Source organism: Lissotriton vulgaris, chromosome 11 (assembly GCF_964263255.1).
Source record: "Lissotriton vulgaris chromosome 11, aLisVul1.2, whole genome shotgun sequence".
NCBI lineage: Eukaryota > Metazoa > Chordata > Amphibia > Caudata > Salamandridae > Lissotriton > Lissotriton vulgaris.
In genome coordinates, this window is record NC_141699.1 from 745,383,508 (window position 1) to 745,409,483 (window position 25,976).

The following is a 25,976-nucleotide window of genomic DNA, read 5'->3' on the forward strand; positions in this document are numbered from 1 at the left end:
CATAAGCGCCCGCCCTCCTCCCCGGTGGAGAGAGATATTCATGTAAGGAATGCTACAGGTCTGGCGTGTTACGGCTTCAAAAACTGAAAGTAAAAGGGACCTGCAGTGCATTCTGGGATACTGTGAAGTTCTGGAAAGTTCTCTTAAAGGCACAGTATCCTGTTCTGAGCCACATAATGGCAGCCTATGGCAGCCTATGGCAGCCTATGGGGCTTGTCTGTCCAGGTCCTCCTCACTATCATTCCAGAGGGGTTTTTGCTGTTGAGGCAAGGGAAATCTGGACAGACTTTGCTGTTTGTGGATTTTTGGTGGAATTTCTAGTTGAAGTACTGGACAGTGTAGCCTGGTTTTATAGGCTGCATTATTTGTCTTTAATTCTCTCTTAAGTGTCTGTGCAGTTCTGCATTTTTACGACACCTTAAGAGATTATTTTTGATTGCTCCGGGGTCCACGCACATGGGCGGGACTATTCACTAGATTATGACTATAACAGAGATACCCCTACTACAGAACTGGAGTAACAGAACAGAAACTACTCCTTCTCCAGTATTGGGGTGTCTTTCATAGATTCACATGCTTGAATATTCCCCGTCGTCGGAGTGGGAGTCCCACGGTAAATAAAATAGCAATAAATGCTAAATATATAATAATATACAATAAATATATATATACATAATAAGGAAAAACCCAAAAAATGCATACAATAACCATCTGGTACCTAACCAAGAGTTTCCACATAGGAATGCATGGGGAAAAGAAGTTCCAATGCAGCCTATCCTTGTCATTATGTTAGTCCAAACTGCAGCCAATCAGGCGCCAGCAGCCCTCTAGAACCTTCTCCTCAGAGCTCAAGCCCTCAGATTTTCTACCGCACGTCGTGTGTAAGGGAGTCTCCCTGAGCTCTGCTCAGTTTTCTTCTTCAAGTGTTCCAGTTTCTTCCAAAATGTCTTCAAGTAAGAAATCTCTCTTCAGAGCGTGTTCCTCTTGTGGAAAGCTGAGATTATATCATGATGACCCACACAGTAAGTGTATTTACTGCCTTTACCCGGACCATGAAGTGGGTACCTGTAAACTCTGTAGAAAATTCTCAGAGAAAACTCTAAAGGACAGAGAAGGCCGTTTACTTGTCTGGCTTCAGAGGCTTAAAGACAAAGATAATGTAATTTCTGACGCTGAAAGTCTGGGGTCAGGCCGTTCTCAAGCAGCTTCTAAACGTGGTAGTGTGCAGGAGGTGCCTTCACCATTTCTTAAAAAGAGGAAAGTTTCCCTCACAATGGCCCCTGCGGTGTCTTCACCTTTGCCTACCACGTCTGGGCCCACGAGACAAAGCTCTCAGGCTCCTTCTGCTTCAAGGTCCAATATTTCTGTGAGGAAAACGGATTTGCCGTCGACGACGGGAGTTTTTACTCCGTCGACGAGAATGGCTGTCTCTGGTTCCAAATCGACGACGACAGTCACAACGACGATGGCCTCTGGATCGTCGTCGGCCTTAGCGTCGACGTCTTCATCGTCGATGAGAGTGGTTCTCAGCTCTAAGACTGTGCCTTCTGTGATTCCTATTTCATCGTCATCGACGAAAAGAGCTCACTCGTCGACGACCCGGTCGTCGTCGACTAGAAGTGTGAAGGCTTTGACTCCGTCTACGCTCTCGTCGACGAGCGCACCGTCGACGGCTATCCCGTCGACGAGGGGACCTATTCCATCTGCTCCGTCGACGACCGTTCCGTCGACGACCGTTCCGTCGACGATGACTCCGTCGACGATGACTCCGTCGACGATGACTCCGTCGACGATGACTCCGTCGACGATGACTCCGTCGACGATGACTCCGTCGACGAAGACATTGAAAGTAAAGGTTCCGTCGACGATGACTCCATCTATACCGTTGAAGACTGCTCCGTCGACGGTCTCCTCGTCGACGATGGCATCCAAATCGATCCCATCGCAGAAGTCAATTGATGTCATGCCGTCAACGCGTACGCAGGACACTATTTCGACGCCGGCCTCTTCTTTTGCTACTATGCCTCTTTTGCCCTTGCAGTCCAGCAAACCACAGTTCGAGACTCTTACAGAGCAAGAGATGATTAATCCTCCATCTCCGCTGTTTGCGACTGATTCTGATCAAGAGTCTGATGGCCAAGCTCACAGTCTTTCGGACCTTAATATTAAGTGCCAAGAATTCAGTAATGACGAGGAAGATGTTTATGACCAACATCAAACAACTCACACTCAGATTCCAACTGCAATGTTGCCTATCTCCATGATATCAAACCTCCAAAGTATGTTGGAAGACTACAATCGGCGTTTCCCACCAACGCCACAGCTTACAACGGTCCCATCAGTAATGAATCCGGTTTCTAACCCGGTTCTGGCTCCTCCTCAACCAGCGTCTCCTGTAACTGTTCACCGTACTACATCGGTTCGTGTTCACACTACCATCTATCCAGAGGATGATGATGACGAGAATCCTCCAGAGCGTGAAGATGGTGAAGTTTCTGAAGTAGATGAGGATGGTGAGGAACATTTGGCGGAGTGGGATGACTATCGTGCTCAAACACCATCTCCTTCTCAGGTGCCTGCAGCGGATTCTCCTCCAGTGGACATCGCAGGTTTCCACCAGTTAATGGATAGGGCAGCACAGCGTTTCAAACTGCCACGAGCACACCGAGAGGAAGATTGCTTCCTATACGATTTCAAAAACCAGCCCTTGAAACAGATCCACACAGTCCCGATTATAGATTTCATCTGGTCTGAAGGGGAGAAGATAATGAAGACGCCAAACTCTCTACCAGCGCAGCTGCCAAGGTTAGAGAAGAAATACAAAGCTCCTATAGGATCTCCAGCATGCCTTACAGGCCAACCTAAGCCCGACTCTGTCGTCACGCAGGCAGCTCAACGGGGTTCAAAGAATCCGGCATCTACGATCACTGCTCCTCCGGACCGTGAGGGCCGTCGCCTGGATGCTATTGGACGAAAATTTTCCTCCATGTCCTCTACTACAGTTCGAGTGGCCAACGCCATGGCCATTTTAGGCCGTTATGATCGTCAGGCTTGGGCTGATCTAGCCGCCTACATAGCGTTACTTCCAGATGTTTCCAAGGCAGAAGCACAGAAAATTCTGCAAGAAGGAGAGAGGACGGCAGAAGAACTTATCGATTGTGCAGTGGATGTAGCCTGCACCGGTTTTCGCCAGCTCGCTGGAGCAGCTGTTCTGCGTCGCCAGGGTTGGTTACGCTCGACTTCGTTTCGGCAGGAAGTTCAGGCACGAATCCTAGATATGCCATATGACGGTGAGTCATTATTTGGAGCGCATATTGATGAGGCGCTACAATCCATTAAAAAGGACACGGACACTGCACGTGCTTTGGGTACCCTTCAGTTTAGGAAACAGCCCTTTCGGGGTGCTCGAGGACGTGGCACTACGTCCACTTTTCGTGGAGGAAGCAGTCAATACCGGTCCTTCAACCAAGGTAACCAGCGTTACACCGGTAACCGCCAGCAGTCTTCCCGTCAGCAGCCTGCCAGGACTTACAGAGGGAAGTCTAATTTCAGAGGTCAATCCAACAAACGCCAATGACTCCTCTGTCGAACGGAGAATTGGAGGTCAAATCTCTCTGTTTGGTTCTCAATGGTCCTCAATTACTACGGACCGTTGGGCACTCGACATTGTGAAGAGAGGCCATGCATTGGAATTTGTCGAGGTACCTCCTCCAACGCCACCTTCCGGACCACCACCTCCGCACCTCAAAGAACTATTTCATCAGGTTCGCCTTCTCCTTCAAAAGGGTGCGGTGGAAGTTGTGCCAAAGTCGCAGAGAGGGAAGGGGTTTTATTCCCGTTTTTTCCTCGTCATCAAAAAGAACGGAGAATGGAGACCAATACTGGACTTGAGAGCACTCAATCATTATCTCAAGGACCAGACCTTCCGTATGCTCACGCTTACAGAGATCTTGCGTTTGCTCTCAGTCGGAGATTTCATGACTACCATCGATCTCCGGGACGCCTACTTCCATGTCCCAATTCTAGCGGCGCATCGCAAGTTCCTACGTTTCAAGGTGGGGCACCTTCATTTCCAATTCCGGGTCCTTCCATTTGGCCTCCGTTCAGCCCCCCGAGTCTTTACAAAAATGTTGGCTCCGGTCATGGCTTTTCTTCGTCTTCAAGGCATCCAGATATTCCCATATCTCGACGACTGCCTTCTGAAATCACAATCCCGTGCACAACTTCTACATCATACTGCAATCTGCCAGACAGTATTCCGTTCCTTGGGTCTGTCCATCAATCTGGAGAAATCTCAATTGCAGCCAACAACTTGCAAAGATTTTCTAGGGGCAACGTTGGACACCACCCTGGCCAAAGCATTTGTCTCCCGGGAACGTCAACAGAGGATCCTCCGGCTAGTATCGCTACTTCTCGCAAAGAAGTGCGTTTCAGTCCGCTTGTTGAAGTCTTTTTTGGGGATGGCTTCGTCATGCATCGCTCTTGTCCCTCATTGCAGACTACGAGCGCGACCTATCCAACAGGCTCTGGACAAGCAGTGGCGTCAGGTCACCGGTTCCTTCAACGATCAGGTCTCCATCACCATTCCCATGAAAAAGGCGCTCAAATGGTGGGCACAACCACACCAACTAGCAGCAGGCACGTCTTTTCTGTCCAACACCCCAGATCTAACACTGACGACGGATGCCTCCCTGGAGGGCTGGGGAGCTCACCTCCAAGACCTGTCCGTGAAAGGGAAATGGACCTTCCATCAAAAGACCTGGCACATCAACAAGTTGGAGCTGATGGCTATCTTTCTAGCCCTGAAATCATTTCAACCAGTGCTGCAGGGAGAGTCAGTTCTGATACAAACGGACAACACGACCTGCATGCATTATATAAACAAGCAGGGCGGAACAAAGTCTCCGGTGTTGTCCCGCTTGGCAGAAGCGATTTGGGACTGGTCCATCAATCATCAAATCCAAATCACGGCAGTACATCTTCCGGGGTTGTCCAACCTCCTGGCGGACTCCCTCAGCAGATCTCGATCATCCAACCACGAGTGGGAACTCCACCAGCCAACACTCGATATGGTCTTTCACCGTTGGGGAAGCCCTGCAATCGACCTCTTTGCGACTCCAGAGAACCGCAAATGCCCCGCTTACGCAAGCTGGCATCCCCACAAAGGGTCCCAAGGCAATGCCCTTCTGATGGATTGGTCGAATCTCTTCGCCTACGCTTTTCCTCCGATCCCTCTAGTGCCTCGCGTACTTTGGAAGATGCGGAGAGAGCCTTGTCACATCCTTCTGATTGCCCCCAGGTGGCCACGACAGGCGTGGTTCTCAGAGCTGTTACTCCTGTCTCAATGCAAACCCATTCTTCTTCATCCTCGAATGGATCTTCTCTCCATGAACAGGGGTCAAATCTACCATCCGGACCCCTCTTCCCTGAGCTTGTCAGCCTGGAACCTGAGCACTGTGAATTTGCACATCTAAGCATCCCTCAAGAGTGTCGTAACATCCTCGCTCAGGCCAGGGCTCCATCAACTATAAAAACCTATAAGTTGAAGTGGAAACGCTTTTGCCACTGGTGTGCAGACGCCGGGGTACATCCTTTGCGTGCCACGCCCGCTGAGCTCCTCCCTTTCTTTCTCCATCTGGCTCAGTCGGGTTTGTCACATGCAACTTTAAGAGTTTTTCTGGCGGCAATCTCACGCTTCCGCCATGATGGCTCCGCCTCCTTATGCTCATCCAGATTGATACGTCAGTTCTTCAAAGGACTTCTTCGGACTTTTCCACCAGTTCGGCGTCCTCCTCCAGAGTGGCGCCTCAACATTGTCCTCTCACAATTAATGACTGCTCCGTTTGAGCCAATTCATAGCGCAGATCTCAAGTATGTCACCTGGAAGGTTGCGCTTTTACTCGCACTGACGTCCTCACGTCGAGTGAGTGATATGCATGCTTTCACAATTAAACAGCCATTTCTACAGTTCAAACCGGATTCTGTGCTTTTACGCACTAATCCTACTTTCCTTCCAAAAGTGCCGTCAGACTTCCATATTAATGAGCCTGTTATACTGAAGTCTTTCTTTGCCAATCCGCAATCACCTGCGGAACAACGCCTGCACTCTTTGGACATTAAAAGATGTTTAAAGTTCTACATCAGCAGAACGGCCCAGTTCCGAAAATCAGATCAGCTCTTCGTGGCCTATGGCCGTTTTCAAAAAGGGCGACCAGTCACCAAACCTACAGTAGCCCGCTGGGTGGCCTCGGCGATTGCTTTCTGCCATCAGAAAGCGGGAAAGCCTTTACAGTCTGCAGTGAGAGCCCACTCTACCAGGTCTGTGGCCTCTTCGACTGCACTCTTTGCCGGAGTTCCATTGCATCAGATTTGCAGAGCTGCCACGTGGTCCAGCAGGCACACGTTCACGAAGCACTACAATCTGGGTGCCATGGCCGAAGGGGATACCGCAGTGGGACAAGCTGTGCTCCGGAATCTTTTTCAATAAGGTGAGCCTCTGTTCTACCCTCCTCCTATAGTTTCCAGTCTTGTGCATGTCTTCTCTATGTATACATACAGTGTTATAACTTCCGTGACATGGATTTAATCCTGTTGATTTCAACCTTTTGTGTATACATTGCATCCTGGAAACTTTGTGTACGGATACGGACTGCTTACTATTCTATATTCAAGCATGTGAATCTATGAAAGACACCCCAATACTGGAGAAGAACAATTGTTACTTACCTGTAAACAGGTGGTTCTCCAGTATTGGTGTCTTTCATAGATTCACATGCGACCCTCCCATCCTCCCCTCAGAGGCTCGCTTCTCCTCATAGACTCTGTGGTCACTCTTGTGCTACGAAAATCTGAGGGCTTGAGCTCTGAGGAGAAGGTTCTAGAGGGCTGCTGGCGCCTGATTGGCTGCAGTTTGGACTAACATAATGACAAGGATAGGCTGCATTGGAACTTCTTTTCCCCATGCATTCCTATGTGGAAACTCTTGGTTAGGTACCAGATGGTTATTGTATGCATTTTTTGGGTTTTTCCTTATTATGTATATATATATTTATTGTATATTATTATATATTTAGCATTTATTGCTATTTTATTTACCGTGGGACTCCCACTCCGACGACGGGGAATATTCAAGCATGTGAATCTATGAAAGACACCAATACTGGAGAACCACCTGTTTACAGGTAAGTAACAATTGTTCTTACTGCACAGAGGAGCCCCCCTCCGCCCCCGGCCGGCCTTCCGCAGCCACAAGTGGCTGTGGTCCGGGCCGAAATGGTGGTGCTGCTCAATGAGACTTCGGGCAGCGAGGAGGAGCTGGAAAACGAAGTGTTTGATCAGCAGGAGCGGGCCCTATTAGCAGAGAAGCCGTCGGTCAGGAGGTGGGGGTACCCCCGCAACTGACACAGAGGGGCCCGCGGAGAAGGCGCCACCATGGCCGAGGCGGAGGAGAGCGACGAGGACAGCGATGCCGATGAGTTGCGCAGCTACTCCCCGTACTCGGCTGCCGTCGCCTGCGGGATTGAGAGTGCAGTTTTCGAAGACTCCGAAAACCAAGGAGTTTACAGGAAAGGGCCCCCCGAGGGCGAGGATGACAGATACGGCAGTGATTGTTACGAGGAAGTACCGGGATTGTCAGAGGAGGAGGATGAACTGGACCCCAAAAGGAAAGTCAAGTTCTCCACCGGTCCCATCAAGTTGAGTTTTTTTGTTGTTGTTGTCGACTTTGTTTCCTTTTGTTAAGTTTATTTTTTTTCTTTAATGTTGTCTTATTTTTAACAGGTTATCCTAAACCGGTTTTATGTGCTACGTGCAATGATGCTTTGATCGTTTTCTTGTAGTGAATTACTTAAACAACATGTAACCAACGGGGTGATTTGCATAAAATGTGATCTATACAGCTAGAAACACACTGACCTGATTTTCTGCATCCGCACTAACGAGTAGACACGCTGCACCCAGGTTGAATCCGCGGTACTGGATATTTTAGAGTTTTGCATGCCAGTCAATACGTAATGTGCGGGTAACGTAATTCGTAAAAGTGTTTGAATCGTCAGCGTAGTTCTCAGGGGCCAACGTATGTTTTTCTTTTAGGTACCCCCAGTCACTGCAACACCGCCGTTACTTTGACGGACGCGTTAAACTGGCATCCAATTCTTTAAATCACTCGGATCTGCATAAATCATCATGTTTTTTTCAAGTTCTGAAATCTGTTACTGATCCTGCAGCCCTAACATATTCAAATAACAAATGTTTTGTTTAGGTCAATGGAAACTATCTTAGCATTGTAGTGTAGTTCCTAGTTTCCCACTAGGCCCTGCGCATTGGAATAACATAAACAGTAGTATTGACGTAGAAGTGCGGATCTTCCAGGCCTCCACTGACTATGCTAAACTTAATTGGGTGTGTTACCAACTAGCTCAGAGGTCACTGGAAACTTTCTTCTCTGCATAGGAAGTGATCAGCTTCCTTGGCACAGACAAGAAGGGATTCAGCTTTCCAACAACCGTGCAACATGACAACTTTGCTCCTCAGATTAAGAGTCAATCTCTAGGGTCGTGTGAAACAATAGACATATATTTCACTCAGTCAGGTTAGTGCAGTTTACTTTCACGATATGTAGAGACTAGAGAGACGGGCGTTTGTCAATAAAGGGTTAACATTTATTGAACAGTCTTTCTTCTCGTACAAGAGAAATGTATTGCCACAATTGCAAGACTTGTTATTATAAAAAGTACGTACAGTAAGATAAGTATTGCAAGATAATACTGTAAAAGCATTGATATGGTTTCTTAGCCATACAATGGTTTAAAAGTAATAAAACATATATACATTCATATATACATTAGGCTAAAATACTCAACTGGTGCTTCTAACTACGCCTACCCCAGTGTACCTGACCTGAGCCTAATACTTGGGAGGGGAGTAAGTAAGTAGCTTCAGTTTAAGTTGGTTTTGCCAAGGTTTGCTTCAAGAATTCTCACTAAGGGTTTAGTCAACACCATACCTCTGAATAGAATGATGGAGGTCTGGTATCTCCTTCAGGGGAAACTCGGTATCCCAGTCACCCGCGAGGGCAGACTAGAAACGCTGGCGCTGGATTTCTCTGCAGGAGAAAGACAGCGTCTCTCTTCAGCGCGTCGAGGAGGAGAAGGAGGGGGGACAGCGTCCGCGGGCAGCTTGGCTTCTGCTGGGCTCTTCGAAGAGGGACGGCTGTTCAGCTCCTAGTTACACCACACCATCGTTCGCGCTTTAGCAGCGATAATGGTATCAGCAGCTTCAGGCGACGGGCAGCAGGCTGCAGCAACAGGGTGCTAGCTTCACCAACAGCAACGAGACAACAGCAATTGCTTAAGGCAACGTTGGTAATATTTATACCTGACAGGTGCCTGGTTTGACGCATGTTTGCTGGACATAAGACGTAAATTAAAGATGTCACTAGGAAGTGATAGCTATCAGTTGCTCATTAGAGTTCCATTACGAATCAAAACACAGCAAGCGGGGATTTCCAGGTTTGCTGAGTTTTTATCTTGTTGAAGAACTCGGAGTGTTAATCTAGGAATATCAGATAGTGACTTCTGCTCTGTCATTGCACTAATTGGTTGCAAAGGAAGTGGCAGAGAAAACTATTCTGGAATGTGGCTCTGTTCGTGTCAGGCCAGAGATGACTTTCTGAATATCGCACTTGAACGGTTATGCCAATATAGGGAATAAATGGATTTATAGCCGAATAGGGGCATAAGGTCACAGTATCGATCAGGATCCTAGATAAGCACGCAACATCCACTCCACGGGTTCATGTCCATCAAATTACTAAAACTAGAGCAATAAGATGCATGTGTAACATTGCCCACCCCAAAATACATATATACATTTGAAATAGGCGTATTTGTAATACGTGAAAATTATAGGTACTGTACGTTTTTGAAGCATAGGAATCATTCAAAAATTATTGCATATGAAATCAATGAACGATTATGCAAAAGAATTACACATGAAATATCTCTGAAACAGAAGAAGGGCGAGATAAATCATCACATATAAATGCATTGCAATAACATGTGCTAGAGGCTGATGTAAGGTTGTTATGTCTCTAGATGTGTTTAGAAATAGAAGTGTGAGCTTCTGTTCTCTAAGAATAGTTTTTACTTTAAGCAAAGAATTGTTCATGCCAAAAAAAAGGTAAATATTAAAAAGTGTTCAATTCAAAAGAATTATTGTTTGAACGGGGAAATAGAGTTCCAACGCTTTTTGCAGTTTTTGTTGATCAAAACTGAAGGCCGAATTCAGAGTTCATGGAACGCTGTGTGTCGGAAAGCTTCTCCAAAGTTATTATTTCTGTTCGGGTGAGAACATCATATCAGACAGGCTCTCAAAGAATTGGTCTACAAAATCAGGTGACAGTTCAACCAAATTCGATAGTGCTGTAACTTGGCAGGTGTGAGAATGATTGCTGTCATCATAGTTGGGATCAGCAATGCTCACAGAAGGTCGTACCTGGGTGATGCTGCTTTTGTCACTCGCTCCACTGTTACCACCTAGTCGTAGTACAGGAGTCTCAACGAATGCCGTCATCAGGATTGGTAGCCGCTGGGGACAACACAATGCGTGAGCTGTTATTGGACTGAGCAAAGTATCGACGTCCATTGGTACTGCTGATGGAAGTGAAAGACAGATGTCCAACATGCATTCATCTCCGCATAGCATACATCGTAGTACCGGTAAGATACAGTTCTGCCATATAGGTCTGAATGAAAGGAACCAGGTCATGTTTAGATCTCTCAGCCTGGCCAATCCAAGGACGTTAGTTATCCTGTCCCGGTAGCGCATTGCTAGGATTGTCTCTTCCATTCCCATGGGAGCTATGTCTGAGCCCTGGTTTGCCATAACGAAGCAGGACGGACAAAAATAAAATGCCTGCTACAAGTCCCAAAAATAAGGGCATGCCGCCAAAAACAGAGTGTACAAATTTAGGAACGATTCCCAAAATTGCTTGAAAAGGTGTTAGTAGTCCCGTAAAAATTGTCTTAAATATGCCTGGGATGCTTGTGGCACTAGACATGTTAAGGAGTTGGCTAAGCATTTCTACGAAATGCACGGGGCAATTTGTTGATAAAAGTTCATGAACTTCAGTAGCTGTCCTTGCAAACAGAAGATCATACGTCTCTTTTGATGACGTTATGGGCACTGTTGTCTGCAAAAGCACAGACTTCATTTTGCTTAAAGTATCAATTCGTATAGAATAGAGATTCAGACGAGGCCAGATGGGAGTCACTGTGTCTGCAGGCCCACTCGGGAACAATGCCTGCATACAGCATTTGACCATGGATGTTACACTTACTAGATAACTTTTCCCTGGCACAAGGCCACAACATCTGTGATCCGTTCTAAGAATGTAACTCCCGTTTGCAAGTTGCATAAAGAAGGGCTCTATCTGAGTTGCAGGTGTGACAAGCTGGTGGCATGAAAGGTTGTTAGAATTTCCATCATATGCTCCGTGTAAATTAATACCCTGACACAAAAGTATACAGCTTAGTGAATGTTTACAGTTTTCACCACTAAGAAATACATTTTTGTCGCTGTCACTAGCAAGAATATGTGTATGGTAATTTCCATTCTGATCTTACATATCCTTTACCCAATTGTTCATACTGGCCAGCAGGTATGTACTCAAGGCACTTTTTAAATCGGAAAGTTGTTATCGGAATTGTGATAATTCCGTGTATTATCCATTCAATGACAGGACTCTCTGACATTGTCAATGGTAATCTCTCAAGTTTTTCCGATGCTCAGGATTGTATAGTCTGCTCCTTTCTGTGCCAAACTGATCTGTTTATCAGTAAGGCTAAAAATGGAAAATAATGACGTTGTGTTGATTAAACGCCAAGGCACATAGCCTGAACGAAGATTTTGCAGCGTCCAGCCTAATTGTATAATAGAACGTAATTGAGATTGGCCATGTTGTAACATTAGCAAGTCTCTATCTATCACATCAAAGGCAGAGGATACAATATTGTCCAACGAATATATTCTGGAGGACAGAGTCATTAACCCATTGTCCACTACAGAAAGTGATTTTTCCAAATTAATACGATCAATTTCTCGTATTTTTTCAGCTGTTTCAATTTGTTTGACTTTCCAAGCCTCGTTGTAAGCAGCATAGATACTGGTCGCTATGAAACGTTTTTGACGCTGTTTGCGTGGTCCAAGAATGAAATCGCGCAAATCAGCACCATCTTTTAGTAAAGACAAGTGTTGCTTAATTTCAGCCAGTGTGGATGGTGTTAGCCATTCAAGGCAGAGTTTCCCTACACTGTATGTTGTTATTATCCCTGGATGTTGTCTCTGGGAGTATCTCGGGTCTTGTCTGGTCATTTTTAACCCCTGTGTTTTATTCAGGAATCTATCTTGACAGCTGTTTGTGTCAGTAGGCCAGATTAACCACTTTTTCCAATCAGGATGTGTTCTGTTAAAATGTAAAATTTGTGTTACGTCTAACTCAATATCTGCAGTTATATTTTCAGGTATTGACTTTGGAATAGACGGTGTTTTAAGGTCTTTGATCTTAGCTAGGCCAAGACAGGATGTTTGGTGTATTGTGTCATTTAAAAACATCATTTGTTCAGGCATCATGCAGGTTCTGAATAGTGCTTCAAGGCCTTGTACCTGCCAATCTTTTGTACCCCAAATGGTTTTCGTTTCAATGTTATTTTTCCAATAATCAAAACCAAATGTCATCATTTTGTCATAAAATGCTTCTGAATATATCAATTTAGAATTTGTCAGCATTGTTTTCATTCCTGTTTTATCTAACAGTTTGTAATAAAACGTTTCTGCATCACTGGTGTTAAACCCTGAGAAGTATTTGAATTTCTCAAAAAATGCTTTAGAACTGCTTTTAGGTAGTGTAGCACAATGTTCCCATTGATTATACATAAAAACATTTCTAGGCTGTGCAGATTTATGCAAATAATGATCACCATAATGTGTGTAACAGAATAATTGCTCATAACTAGATGAACCTTGTAAATAATCATGATCTGTGAATCTAGCTGACATTACTAAATCAGACATCATGTCATTAATACTGTTAAAGTCCCAATCATCAGAGAATGTACTAGGTGTTACAAAGTCACTTAAGGAAACCTTCAGTTGATGAGGATACTTCAGGATTTCCACCGGACCATATATCTCATAGTCAGTTTTCTCCCATACTACCCCACCAGGTATTGGAATTGCTGTGACATTTACTGTTGACAGTTCTCTTTTCTTCACGTGGGATGATCTGTGTGGTTTTAGGACTAGGCTGAAGTTCTGACTTGCTGTGTCCATAGTACTATATTTTCCCTCAATGAATTTTCCCAAACAAAGTACCATGATGAGCCAAAGTAGGAGGAAAAATACACCTAGACCGAACCAGAACTCTAACCAAGGTGAAATAAGGTAGAGTTCCTTTAGTTGATGAAAGAGTTCCGTTGCTTTTTCTTTAAAAGTCTTTTTTGTCTCTGGCATCACTTCGGGGTCGTTTTGATCTTCAGAGAAGTTGTCGAAGTTGATGAAATAACCAGAGGCAGTTCTGTCAATTGTTGGGATTGTTCTTTCAATCTGTCTCTCGGTAGCACTTTCTGATGCCACATTAGTGTAGACTGGTGTTTCTTGACGAACTGTTTCAATCTGTGTCCCAAGAGGCACGAGTTCCATGGCATTATTGCATAGTCCTTCACTGTGCACTGCAGGCGGATCGAATGTGATTAGTCTTTCAGTTTGAACCTCTTGGATTGTTGCAAGTTTGGGTATTCTGTTGTTTCTTGGGAGTCCACTAGGCCTACTGTTGATTATAGGCCACATGCTTGTGGTTTTACCAGGTCGATAGACACGACTCTGTTCTCCTTTTTACCAGCAAGGGGCGGTAGTACCACTGATCTTGTTCCGTTGACTGCCAAGACAGGTACTGCTTTTCTGTAAGAAGGCCCAAATTCCTTCTTCACCGCGATCTTTTCTCTGACTAGATCCCCAATCTTTGGAATCCAGACAGGCCTTGCTGGGGCTGTTGCTTGTGGTGCCTCGTCAGTGGTAGATGGCTGTTGCTTTAACTTTATGTTGCTTATGGATTTTCTTGTTTCATTCAGTTCCTGTAAAACAGCCAAACGATCTTTGATGTCAAAGTCTGTTGTTTTTTCTTGTACCACTGACATCTGACTATCGAGGTCCTGAATGTTCATTCTAATTCCGAACAATAGTTCGTATGGGCTGAAACCTTTTAGAGAATTTCTTGGCAAGTTATTAAGACTAGTTTGGACACTTATTAGATGTTTGACCCACCCAGCGCCTGAACCTAATACCTTCGCTGTTATAGATCGCTTTATGTCCCGTTTTTTTCTTTCAACCACACTATTCCCTTCGGGGTGCGACGGACAAGAATACCGCAACCCAATTCCCATGCTGTCCATGGCCTCCCTATAAGCTCGAGAGCTGAAAGCAGGACCCTGGTCAGAATGGAACGTGGTAATTGCGTATGTGCCGATATGGACTCGCAGATCTTTCTTATAACAGTTCTAGCGTCAGCCGAGCGCTGGAGGCTACATTATTTAAGTGTGTTTAGCCTTAACTGTGTACAATGGGACGCACGTCTCTTCTTTGATTGCGTAGATAGACCGCCTTATGCTGTCTAGCAGGGAACCTGAAACTACACTGGCCTGTTCATTACTGCGATCTCTGTTGCAGTTTTCACAATTTTGAGCAAAACATTGGATATCTATGCTCATTCCTGGCCACCAGTACTCTGATTGTAATTCTTTCAGAGAATCTTTAATTGTTTGATGTCTCAGACCCAACCCCATGTGTGCTTCCAGTAAGAGGAAGCCCCTCCTGCTCTTGTTTGGAATTACTCTGTCCCCCACTCCAGGGATTCGAGCAAAAGGAACGGAGTTTGCATCGATTACGTATGCATAATTGAGTGGATAGTTCACGGGCAGTGCTGCACAGTCGCCTTTTACGGTCGTTTTTACTGCCAGCATGGTTTCCCCGTCTATGTATTTTTCTGTACGCTTTTTTGTGGCTACGGAAGCCGGGTTAGTTGCTTCCGCTGTGGCTGTATTAGCCAATGAATTCCCTGCAACGTGAACGCCATCACGTTGAAGACTCTGTGCGTGAATCACGTGAGTCTTTTGTAGTTCTTTGTATAAAACTCTGTTTCCAGAGCATTTTATGCTTTATTGTGGCACCTGTGTCATCTTTGTAATCGTTTTCAATCAACCTTTGCAATTTATTGTTGTAAGAGTTGACGCAAAAATGAGAATCGCACACTATAAGTGTCGGGAATTCACGTTCTGCATTTTCGAGCGCCATCTTTAAACATCTGATTTCAGTTCTCTGAACCGAACAGTTTCTTACAGATTCAGTTTTTGTTACTTTCGGTCTGAATTTACCGCACAGCCAACGACCTTTAATAATCGCACATGCTGCATCGTAGGATTTTCTCTCTACGTTGAAATGCTGTACAAATCCATCTGTATAGATTATACAGGCGTATTGTGGGAGAGGCAGAAGTTCGATTGGCAGAGGATATTCTTCTTCATACTCTAAATCATTCAGTTCTTCGAATTGCGGGGCGAAATAGTATTTCACATCTTCCGCTCCTAGAGAATCTACACACTGTATCCATTTCGGATCCAGTGACACTGTAGGCAGGTTTACTGGGCTGAATAGCGCCTCGAAGGCGGATTCCGCTGTGAGGATATTAATCCTTTTGCCGTGTGCTAGTTCTCGTTCATTTGCTAATGCGATTTGCACTGTTTTCACAGTTCTTTCTGTGTGACTGAATGCTTTTTCTGCTTGTGTGTACAAGTGAGATTTAATTGAAATTGGTACCTTTTCCCCCTCATTAGAGGTCAGGTACGTGAATCTGCATCTTCCTGGGATGACTCGGATTACAAGATCGCGTGTATTGTCACGTGTATCTAATTTAGTTTTTGCTAACATGTCTGTTTGCAGTGATCTCAAAATTTCTGTGTGTTTTTGAGTCCAATTGATTTGTTTAAAATCAGGTTTAATTAGTTCGTAGAGAGGTTTAACCCTCTCTGCGTAATTTAGAATGTATGTTCTTCCGAAATTCAGAAAACCTAGAATGGATTGTAAATTCTTCAGCGTTTTTGGAGCTTGGAGTACAGCGCACTTCTCTAAGAAGTTGTCCGCTAGGCTTTTCCCTTCACTTGATAATTCGTACCCTAAGAATAGCACTGTCAGATGGGCAATTCGAGACTTTTTAAAGTTGAATTTGTAACCCTCTGCTGCGAACCCAAGTATAATGGTGTTCACTCTTTTCAAGTGAGTATCCAAGTCGTCGTCTGTGAGATAGATATCATCTACGTAAGATAATGCCTCATCATCATAGATTTGTAGTAACTCTTTTACCCTAGCTGAGAATAGTCCTGGGCTGTTCTTGAACCCCTGTGGGAGTCGACAGAATTTTTTCTGCTACCCAAATGCGGAGAAAGCGGTCAAATATCTGCTTTCTGGTGCAATGTTTTGACAAAAGAAACCATTAGATATGTCTAATGTCGTTTTATATTTTTTCCTAACTATGTTATTCATTAGGGCTGCACTATGCGAGTTTTGTACTGCAAAAGTTTTACAACATGTATTAAGATGTCTGTAGTCCAAAACTAGACGATATGAATTGTCTGGCTTGGAGACAGGAAACAAAGGATTGTTCATTTGAGAGGTGCATGTTTCAATCACCCCCTGGTACTCAAGTTGATCTAAAATCTCCCTGACTTGTTTTTTAGCTTCTTGCTTTATGGGATACTGCCGTTGGGCAGTTGGTTCACTTTTTAATTGGATTTTGTGAGGCGGTGAGTCCTCATCCCATCCTACATGATTTTTATACAATGCCGGTGCCTGGGCTACTGCCCATTTCCTTGCATATGTATATTTTTTGTGAATCGGAATGTGATTCGAGAAGGCAGGCATAATCACTTCTTCGCCACGTGGGCACTCCCTGACAAACTCTGGGGGCCAATCTTTTTCAGCTAACAGAATATCATAGCCTTTTGAGAGTTTATCCCAAAATAGACCTCTAATTTTCCTAGTCTTATCACCCTCCATACGCAATGTTATTTCGTATATTTTATGGGGCTCGCTAAGTCTGGTGTCGGCAGTTTCAACCTGAATGTATTCATTCGTGTCCACTGTCTCCAGATGACTCATCAAGATCTTGCGCGCTATACTGATTTCTGCTGCACTGTCCAACATTATCAATGCCCACTCCCCGTTTTTCAACTGTGTCCTCAGTATTCTCGGCATGGTTGATTACTCTAATACTGGCTACCTTCTTTTTTGAAAATTGAGATTTTTTACTCTGAGCAGGTTCCTTGTCTTTGGACTTGGTGTGCTCTCCTGGGTCTGACCGTCCTCTTCTTTCCGATTTCTGTGGAAAAGATCGAGAGGGACGTGTCTCAATACTTTGATATCTATCAGGTTTTTTCAGATTATCTCTATTTCTAAGGTTATATCTTTTCTCAGAGGGCTCCCTCTGGGGAGACTGGTGTTCTCGAGTCGGAGTTCTTTCCCTCCGTCGAGGAGACCTTCCTCTGGACTGGAAAACTTTTTCTTTGGGAGTGGATTGTTTATTTCCATCCCAGCTCTTTTTAGGAGTGTTTGAATTATTTTTAATAAATAATTTTTCAGGATTTTCGAGCAGTTGGGGCTTTACTGGTTTTCCACCCAAGCTGTCTCTACCTAATTCTTCATAGCATTTTTCTATGATTTTGGCAAGCTCAATTCGATCTTTTATATCTGTTTCCTTCAACTTCTGGCGGATCGCCACAGATGCTGCTTCTCCTTTTATATTGGCTAATAATATAGCCGAGACCTGCTTGAAGTCTTTCAGTAATTTCATACCAAGATTTAAAGCGGGCTCTGGACCGTATTCAATTTGAATCTGTTTTAGCACTTCTGGTATTACCGCCATAGACAGAACACTGTGTGTTTTTGTGTAAATGGAAGCAAAGACTGTACCCCAAGTGTCGCAGTCCTCCACGTGTGGTGCGATTCCCATAGGAAGGCAGATGGTCAAGATTCTGTGTTTCTCTATAGGGGTAGTATCAGGAAATACTGCCTCTATTTGAGTGATTTTCTGTGCTAACCAGAAAGGAATTTGTTCCCGTTTTACGGGTGTTTTACCAAGACATGACTGTATGTTCTGTGGTGTGATTTTATTTGTGTTCCCCTGATGAGGGGTCAGCTGTGGTACATTAACAGCTGGCTGGACTGTTGCAGTCCGCATTACATATTGGACTAATTGCCTATGTATTTTTATAAGTGTTTTTAGCTGTACTAACAGCTCTTCCTTTGACATTTTTGCAATGTCAGGATGTGGTGTGTAGCTGGCTAGAACCGGCCACGTTGCTCCTGGTCTACCTAGTGGACCGAGCCTGGTAATGTGATCATTGTGTTTTAGGGCGCCATTAAACCAGAGCAGGTGCTCTTGGAATTTTAGTGGGATTTCAGTCTCCTCGAAAGGAGCGTACTCTTCCGGAGGTTCCTCTATTTTGTAATAGTGAAACTCTTTTGTTGTAGCGTTTGCCGCTGGAAAGTTTATCCATGAATAGAATACCTCTGTCTGCCGATATTCGTGAGCCTCTATCACGAAAATTACTGTACCACCTTGTGGTGTCAGTCCGTTCTCTATAAGTTTTAAAGTTATAGATTTTCTTAAATGGACCGGGATGATAATTGCACCCGGGTCAGTGTGTTCGGGACCCTGCTGAGTCGCATTTACTGCGCCCCCAGTGGTTCCGTTTTCTAAGTCTGACATTTTTTAAATGCAGGTTTGCAGTGTTGGTCTCCAAGGAGACAAAGATTAGGTGCACAATATTTTGGAACACTGTATCCTTCAACGTTGAATAAACCAGAGCTTTACATAGGAATCTCTTCCTACTGAGTTCGGGCGGATTTTAACCTTTCACCCACTCCAGACGTCTATTGGAGTATTTACGGGAGAAAGGGGTCTGTGTGAAAAATGCACGACTGAGTTACTCTAACGTCTTGCGTTAGTTTATCGCCTTACCAAACGTTGGGCGCCATGTAGTGTAGTTCCTAGTTTCCCACTAGGCCCTGCGCATTGGAATAACATAAACAGTAGTATCGACGTAGAAGTGCGGATCTTCCAGGCCTCCACTGACTATGCTAAACTTAATTGGGTGTGTTACCAACTAGCTCAGAGGTCACTGGAAACTTTCTTCTCTGCATAGGAAGTGATCAGCTTCCTTGGCACAGACAAGAAGGGATTCAGCTTTCCAACAACCGTGCAACATGACAACTTTGCTCCTCAGATTAAGAGTCAATCTCTAGGGTCGTGTGAAACAATAGACATATATTTCACTCAGTCAGGTTAGTACAGTTTACTTTCGCGATATGTAGAGACTAGAGAGACGGGCGTTTGTCAATAAAGGGTTAACATTTATTGAACAGTCTTTCTTCTCGTACAAGAGAAATGTATTGCCACAATTGCAAGACTTGTTATTATAAAAAGTACGTACAGTAAGATAAGTATTGCAAGATAATACTGTAAAAGCATTGATATGGTTTCTTAGCCATACAATGGTTTAAAAGTAATAAAACATATATACATTCATATATACATTAGGCTAAAATACTCAACTGGTGCTTCTAACTACGCCTACCCCAGTGTACCTGACCTAAGCCTAATACTTGGGAGGGGAGTAAGTAAGTAGCTTCAGTTTAAGTTGGTTTTGCCAAGGTTTGCTTCAAGAATTCTCACTAAGGGTTTAGTCAACACCATACCTCTGAATAGAATGATGGAGGTCTGGTATCTCCTTCAGGGAAAACTCGGTATCCCAGTCACCCGCGAGGGCAGACTAGAAACGCTGGCGCTGGATTTCTCTGCAGGAGAAAGACAGCGTCTCTCTTCAGCGCGTCGAGGAGGAGAAGGAGGGGGGACAGCGTCCGCGGGCAGCTTGGCTTCTGCTGGGCTCTCCGCAGATGGACGGCTGTTCAGCTCCTAGTTACACCACACCATCGTTCGCGCTTTAGCAGCGATAATGGTATCAGCAGCTTCAGGCGACGGGCAGCAGGCTGCAGCAACAGGGTGCTAGCTTCACCAACAGCAACGAGACAACAGCAATTGCTTAAGGCAACGTTGGTAATATTTATACCTGACAGGTGCCTGGTTTGACGCAAGTTTGCTGGACATAAGACGTCAATTAAAGATGTCACTAGGAAGTGATAGCTATCAGTTGCTCATTAGAGTTCCATTACTAATCAAAACACAGCAAGCGGGGATTTCCAGGTTTGCTGAGTTTTTATCTTGTTGAAGAACTCGGAGTGTTAATCTAGGAATATCAGATAGTGACTTCTGCTCTGTCATTGCACTAATTGGTTGCATAGGAAGTGGCAGAGAAAACTATTCTGGAATGTGGCTCTGTTCGTGTGAGGCCAGAGATGACTTTCTGAATATCGCATTTGAACGGTTATGCCAATATAGGGAATAAATGCATTTATAGCCGAATAGGGGCATAAGGTCACAGTATCGATCAGGATCCTAGATAAGCACGCAACAGCATAATGCTTCAGACAATGTTATTACTGTATAATAAATATGTCACTTTTTGTGAAGTTAGATGTTTTAGTGTTTTTAGGTCTCGGCCTGCGAAATACTTTTTTTTAGGGAATGAGGTAGGTCTGTGTTGAGCGTAGGAGAGCTACATTTTATTTAGCCACGAGTCTTCCTGTGTGTGTGTGGCTCTGTGTGTGTGTGTGTGGCTCTGTGTGTGTGGGGCTCTGTGTGTGTGTGGGGGGGCTCTGTGTGTGTGTGTTTGTGTGTGTGGCGCTCTGTGTGTGTGTGTGTGTGGGGCTCTGCATGTGTGTGGGGCTCTGTGTGTGTGTGGGGCTGTGTGTTTGTGTGTGGGTCTGTGTGTTTGCGTGTGGCATTTGCGAGAGATTAAGCTATTGCCATTGTAAATGACAATGCCATTTATTTATCTGTTTTCAAAACTAACACATAAATAAAAACGTTGTAATTTACAATGCCAATAGCTCTAACTTTTGCAAAGGCTAGACTGTTGCATTGTAAATGCTTGTTTTTTCTGCTAAGGAGCGAATGTGGAGGCCAACAGTGGTAGGTACAGAGGCATTTGGCCTTCTTGTGGGCTATTTACTCTCTTCTCTTGCTGCTGTTTTTAGTGAACCCTTATAGGGCTTGCAAGGGCTACCAAAGGGCAGGCCTGGGGTAGAAAAACTCATGCCTTTTGAATGTGTCTTTAACAAGAAGCATACTACCGAAATTTTTATTTCAATCCTTGTTCGTCAACAAACAGTCCCCTAGCGGGATTCATAGTCTGACCTGGCTTGGTCCGAGCTGCACACCTCTGACGCATGCTGGGAAATCGCCCTTACCTCTTCCTACATTTTGTGTTTTCTGGCCTGTGCCTGCCTCCACGTGCTGGTGTCACACATAGCACTTCACAACATCTCTTGTAATGCTGGCTAAACGTGTTAATTATGTGACGGGTATTGTTTGTATTTTCACTCTACCAGAAGCGTTCAGGTTGTTACTGGACCCTGAACAGCAATCGGTCACCAACGGCGGAGGGCTGAATACATGCCTAAATCACTTAAATAATAGTGGTTAATTACCTGAATACATCAATTAGCAACTGAACGGAAGTTAGTTAACCTTTACAAAGGGCTTGTCACTGCATGGGGTCAAAAGTGACGTTCTTTTTAGGAACGTTTGATGTTTTAGCCATATATACAATATTTGATGAAACCAGCTAATAGTGCTCAGCCAGTGAACTGTGTGGCAAGTGTCATGAATCCGTAACTATACGGAAGATGCAGTTGCCGTAGAAGAACAAAAAGCTAGTGGCCCTATTTATTCTGTTGAGCTAATGTGAGGGCTTTTGATGCTAGTCTTGCAATGGTGATCTCTCGTCTGGACTACGGTAATGCCCTTTATTGTGGCATGCCCGCATACAGCTTGCGACGCCTCCAATTAGTACTAAACCAGGCGGCCCGCCTGGTTTTTTAACCTATCCAAGTCTCACCACTTCACTCCCCTCCTCAAGACACTTCACTGGCTCCCCATCCGTGAACGAGCCCAGTTTAAACTAGGATGTATCATCTTTAACGCTCGTTCTGGCTCAGCACCTGCCTTTATCACTTCTGAAATTTACCCCCAGGGAGTTGCGTTCCTCCACCCAACAACTGCTCCTAGTTCCCCGTTTCAAACACAAAAAGTGGGGCGGATCCAAATTTTCCACACTCGCCCCCACTTTTTGGAACTCCCTCCCGGCTCACCTGAGATCCTGTCCTCAATACTCACTTTTTCGTAAGGCATTGAAGACTTTCCTTTTCACTCAGGCTATTTCCTCCTAAACCCCCTCTTTCCATCCTCCCATCTTTGAAGCTTCAGGGGTTCAGTTCAATCAGCGCCATGAAACCGCTAGGTGTACGTGCGCTTAAGAAATATTTTAAACTCAAACTCAAACTCTTGCTTCATAGCTTTTACAGTTCAGAGCTATTTCTAGAAATTAGATAGGCTAGCGGACCACAAAGAGCAACCACTCCCATTCCGGCACCCCCATCTCATGTCTCTGGCACCCTCTCTTGACTGCCATGAAAGTAAGCCTTACTGCTTTGGATTAGCCCTGACTCAGGACACCCACTGAGTACATCATCAAGGATTGGTTATTGCAAAGATAAAATATATAAATCAAAACCAGCACAGCACTAAAGATTCTGATGTCTTATTTCATTATTTGATGTAGGTTATTCAAAGAATATTCTACACAGTCAACAGGTCGTGGTCTGGCAGAATTACCCTAACAGAGTTAAGAAGAAGCAACTTCTTACAGGTAAGGTCCGTCATGTTCTATTTTTTATTTAGTTATAGGTGGTGGTAAATGTTTATTTTGACATTTAGACTTCCTAGCTTTACAATTAGGAACCTGCCCAATGTTAACAAATATTATATTATCATACTGTTTTGTCACTATACTTCTAAAAAAAAGTGCAATTCTACATTTAGTTTTTAATGGAGAGACAACATTTACAGTGAAATAACTATATAAGTTTCAGTTCTAATTCTTACACCCCATCATGCAGTGCATAATAGCCATTTCCTTTGTTATGTAACTGGCCCCATCCTAACTCTTTCGTAAGAAGAAATGTGTAACTTTATGTTTGTAGCACGTGTAGCTGTAGATAATATGCTTTGGAACACGCCTGCCTTCCAGTGATGGGTACAGACGTTGTAAGTTGTTTTGCTTTGAAGTATAAAGTCTTGGTTTCGAGGGTACTTGTGATGCCTTTCTGAAACTATAATGTCCTAGGACCAAGACTACACCTTAGACTAGTTTTAGATTAATTGGGGTTGTCCATGTTTTTCTGAGGTATGGGACTGTCAAGCTACAGAAGCAGTCGTTCATCTCTAGACATGAGAATCATCTCCAGCGAGATAAGACACCTTAATATGACTGCATCATTTGTAGCAAGAAAGTACTAATTCGCACAGAACATGACCACAATGTACTATTTACAATAGCAAAGGGGTATACACTCACTATAGTTATCCACAATAGCTCAAACTACTAGACACTGAACAATTCATCACCAGATCCTCCTACTAGTGGAACTTGTCTTGTGAGTGGGCAATTACTTTCCGGATCTGCTCAACAGAATGCTTCAACAAACCCAGGGCCGGACTGGCCGTAGCGGGTACAGGGCAATCCCCCGGTGCGCCGCATGGGTGGGGGCCGGTTTTGGGCCCCTGGAGGCCGTTTTTGTTACAGGGCCATTTTTGCAGCATAGCTGCAAAATCGGCCCTGCAACAAAGTCGGCCGAAAACCGGCCCTGGCAAAGAGCTCAGCGGCACCCCCACCTCCGGGGTGGGGGCCGGACGAGCACTTTGCCGGGGCCGGATTTCCCAGTCCGGCCCTGAACAAACCTCTACTGTGAAATCGAAGCCCAGTTGCTTCAACAATACGTTTACTTTTAAGCGAGTTGCAGCAGTAGACCTGTTTGTCACACGTGAGAAGGCAAAATGCTAAAGCTTTTCCTCCAGGCACCAACACCCACAATTCCGTGTCAAAACATTATGATTTAACCACAGGGATATTTGCTTATGTGTTTCCCTCACTGTTTCACTATCTAGTCAGAAAAATGTGAAAAGCACCAATGATCTTAACCCTCATACCTCCCACCTGTGCACAGCAGAGTGGTACTCAATACTTCTGGAAATGTTGGTACATAGGCATGAAAAGCTACCATTATGCCCAGACCTACTCATGCAGCATGAAGGTCAGCGGTAACACCCCAACATCCAGGCACGGAATCTTGCAATTTGCTCTTGAGGTCTTATATATAAGACTTCCTGAGAAGTGTTTGGACATTTTTAAAGAAGTCCAAAAGCTACATGAGCATGTTATGTGTCAAACTGGAAAATAGAGTCAATTTTTCTATTGATTTCTATACATTGCCCTTAAAAGCTGCAGCGCAAGACAATATATGTTACTTGCTGCACTTACAAAAGGTAGGACTAGCATATTCATTCATAAGAGCAGAGACTTACTGAAAAAACAGGTAACACCAGCCAGTCTTTAAACTCCCTTTTGTTAAAGCCTTTATGGAAGGCCTTAAAGGGGTATTCCACCTCGTCCCTTTAAGGTATTTGAACGCTGTCCTTACATGGCGTATAGGGCCTCCTTTTGAACTGTTATTGTATTGTTCACTGTAGTTCTTTTCTTGTAAACTAATCTTCCTCAGTACAATCACTTACCTTCACTGGGTTTGTGAACTGCGATTAGAGGAGCAATTTCACCAAGTCCACAAAGTTCAGGTTGTCCTCATAAAACACCCTCATTTTCAGCTAAAGGTCATCTCCCCTTTCCATGTCAATTAGAATATTCATTTACCGTCATAGCTGGCTGTGGCACACTTTAAATCTTAATAAAGCCCATTATGTAGTACATTAATCATACTAAATATTTTAGTAAAACCAAGCAGCTCTTTTTTGGGCAGCCTTATCAGGGAAAACCACATTCTAAAGCTGGAATAGCCAGATGGATTGTCAAAGGCATTCAAATAAATTTGTAATGCCAAGCTAAATACATACTACAGTCTGTACCTAGGGCATATTCAACAAGGGAGCTGTTATGGCTTTCCAAGGCAACATCCTAATTGGAGACATCCTTAAAGCTGCAACATGCTCTAATATCCACACAATCACTAACATTACTCTGTGGACATTCATGCCCAATAAGAGGCCTTTCAGGAATTAGGTTAGGCGAGAGGCAAGCAGAGGGCTGAAAGCACTGGAGAATGACTCTGTGGAAGCTGAGAATACATGCATACTCACCTCCTAGGTGTGGGATCATTTCGAGGTCAAAGTTTGTAGAGTTCTATTTAGACACCCCGGAACCATAGCTATATAGCTAGCAGGGCTGCGTGCAGGGGCGGCTCTAGGCTCATGGCGGCCCTGGGCAGGGAACGTAGGTAGGGGGCCCCGGAAGAGGGGGTCCGGGAGGGGCGAAGGCCAGTGAAGAGGGGGGTGGGGCTTTCAGTGTTTGAAAGTGGAACAGAGCCGGAGGCTGCCTAATCCCTGCCAGGGGCCGCCACGCAAATATGTATCCATCCTCAGATGATTATTATCAAGCCCCTGGGGTTTGATGGCCCTGTGCAGGTGCACAGCTTGCACATGCCTAAGGCCGCCCCTGCTGCGTGGGTGCATTGGCTTTTCAGATCCCCGCTGTAGCTCGCACCATTTTTGCGTTATGCACCGTTTGTTAATTTCTCTCTCTCTGTTCCATCATTTGTCCCCTCCTTTTTTACTCCATTTTCAAGAACCTGAAGCTCTTCGGGGAAGGGGCAAATGAGATCGGACTAACAGCCCTCTGGCCTGCACCTTCCATTGTTGTAGAAAAGAACAGGCAAAGGTCAATTGGGAAACAAAAGATTGC

The 25,976-nt window shown here is 44.6% G+C and overlaps 1 protein-coding gene across 3 annotated transcripts in view; it reads left to right on the forward strand.

The window, feature by feature from the left end:
• PPP2R3A (protein phosphatase 2 regulatory subunit B''alpha) overlaps window positions 1-25,976 on the forward strand; it is a 1,213,285-nt gene that overhangs the window by 1,118,496 nt on the left and 68,813 nt on the right. For all 3 annotated transcript variants that reach the window (XM_086943861.1, XM_086943862.1, XM_086943863.1), the window contains one exon: window positions 22,788-22,874. In XM_086943861.1, the coding sequence (XP_086799987.1) occupies window positions 22,788-22,874 (87 nt within the window). The remainder of the gene's footprint in view (window positions 1-22,787; window positions 22,875-25,976) is intronic.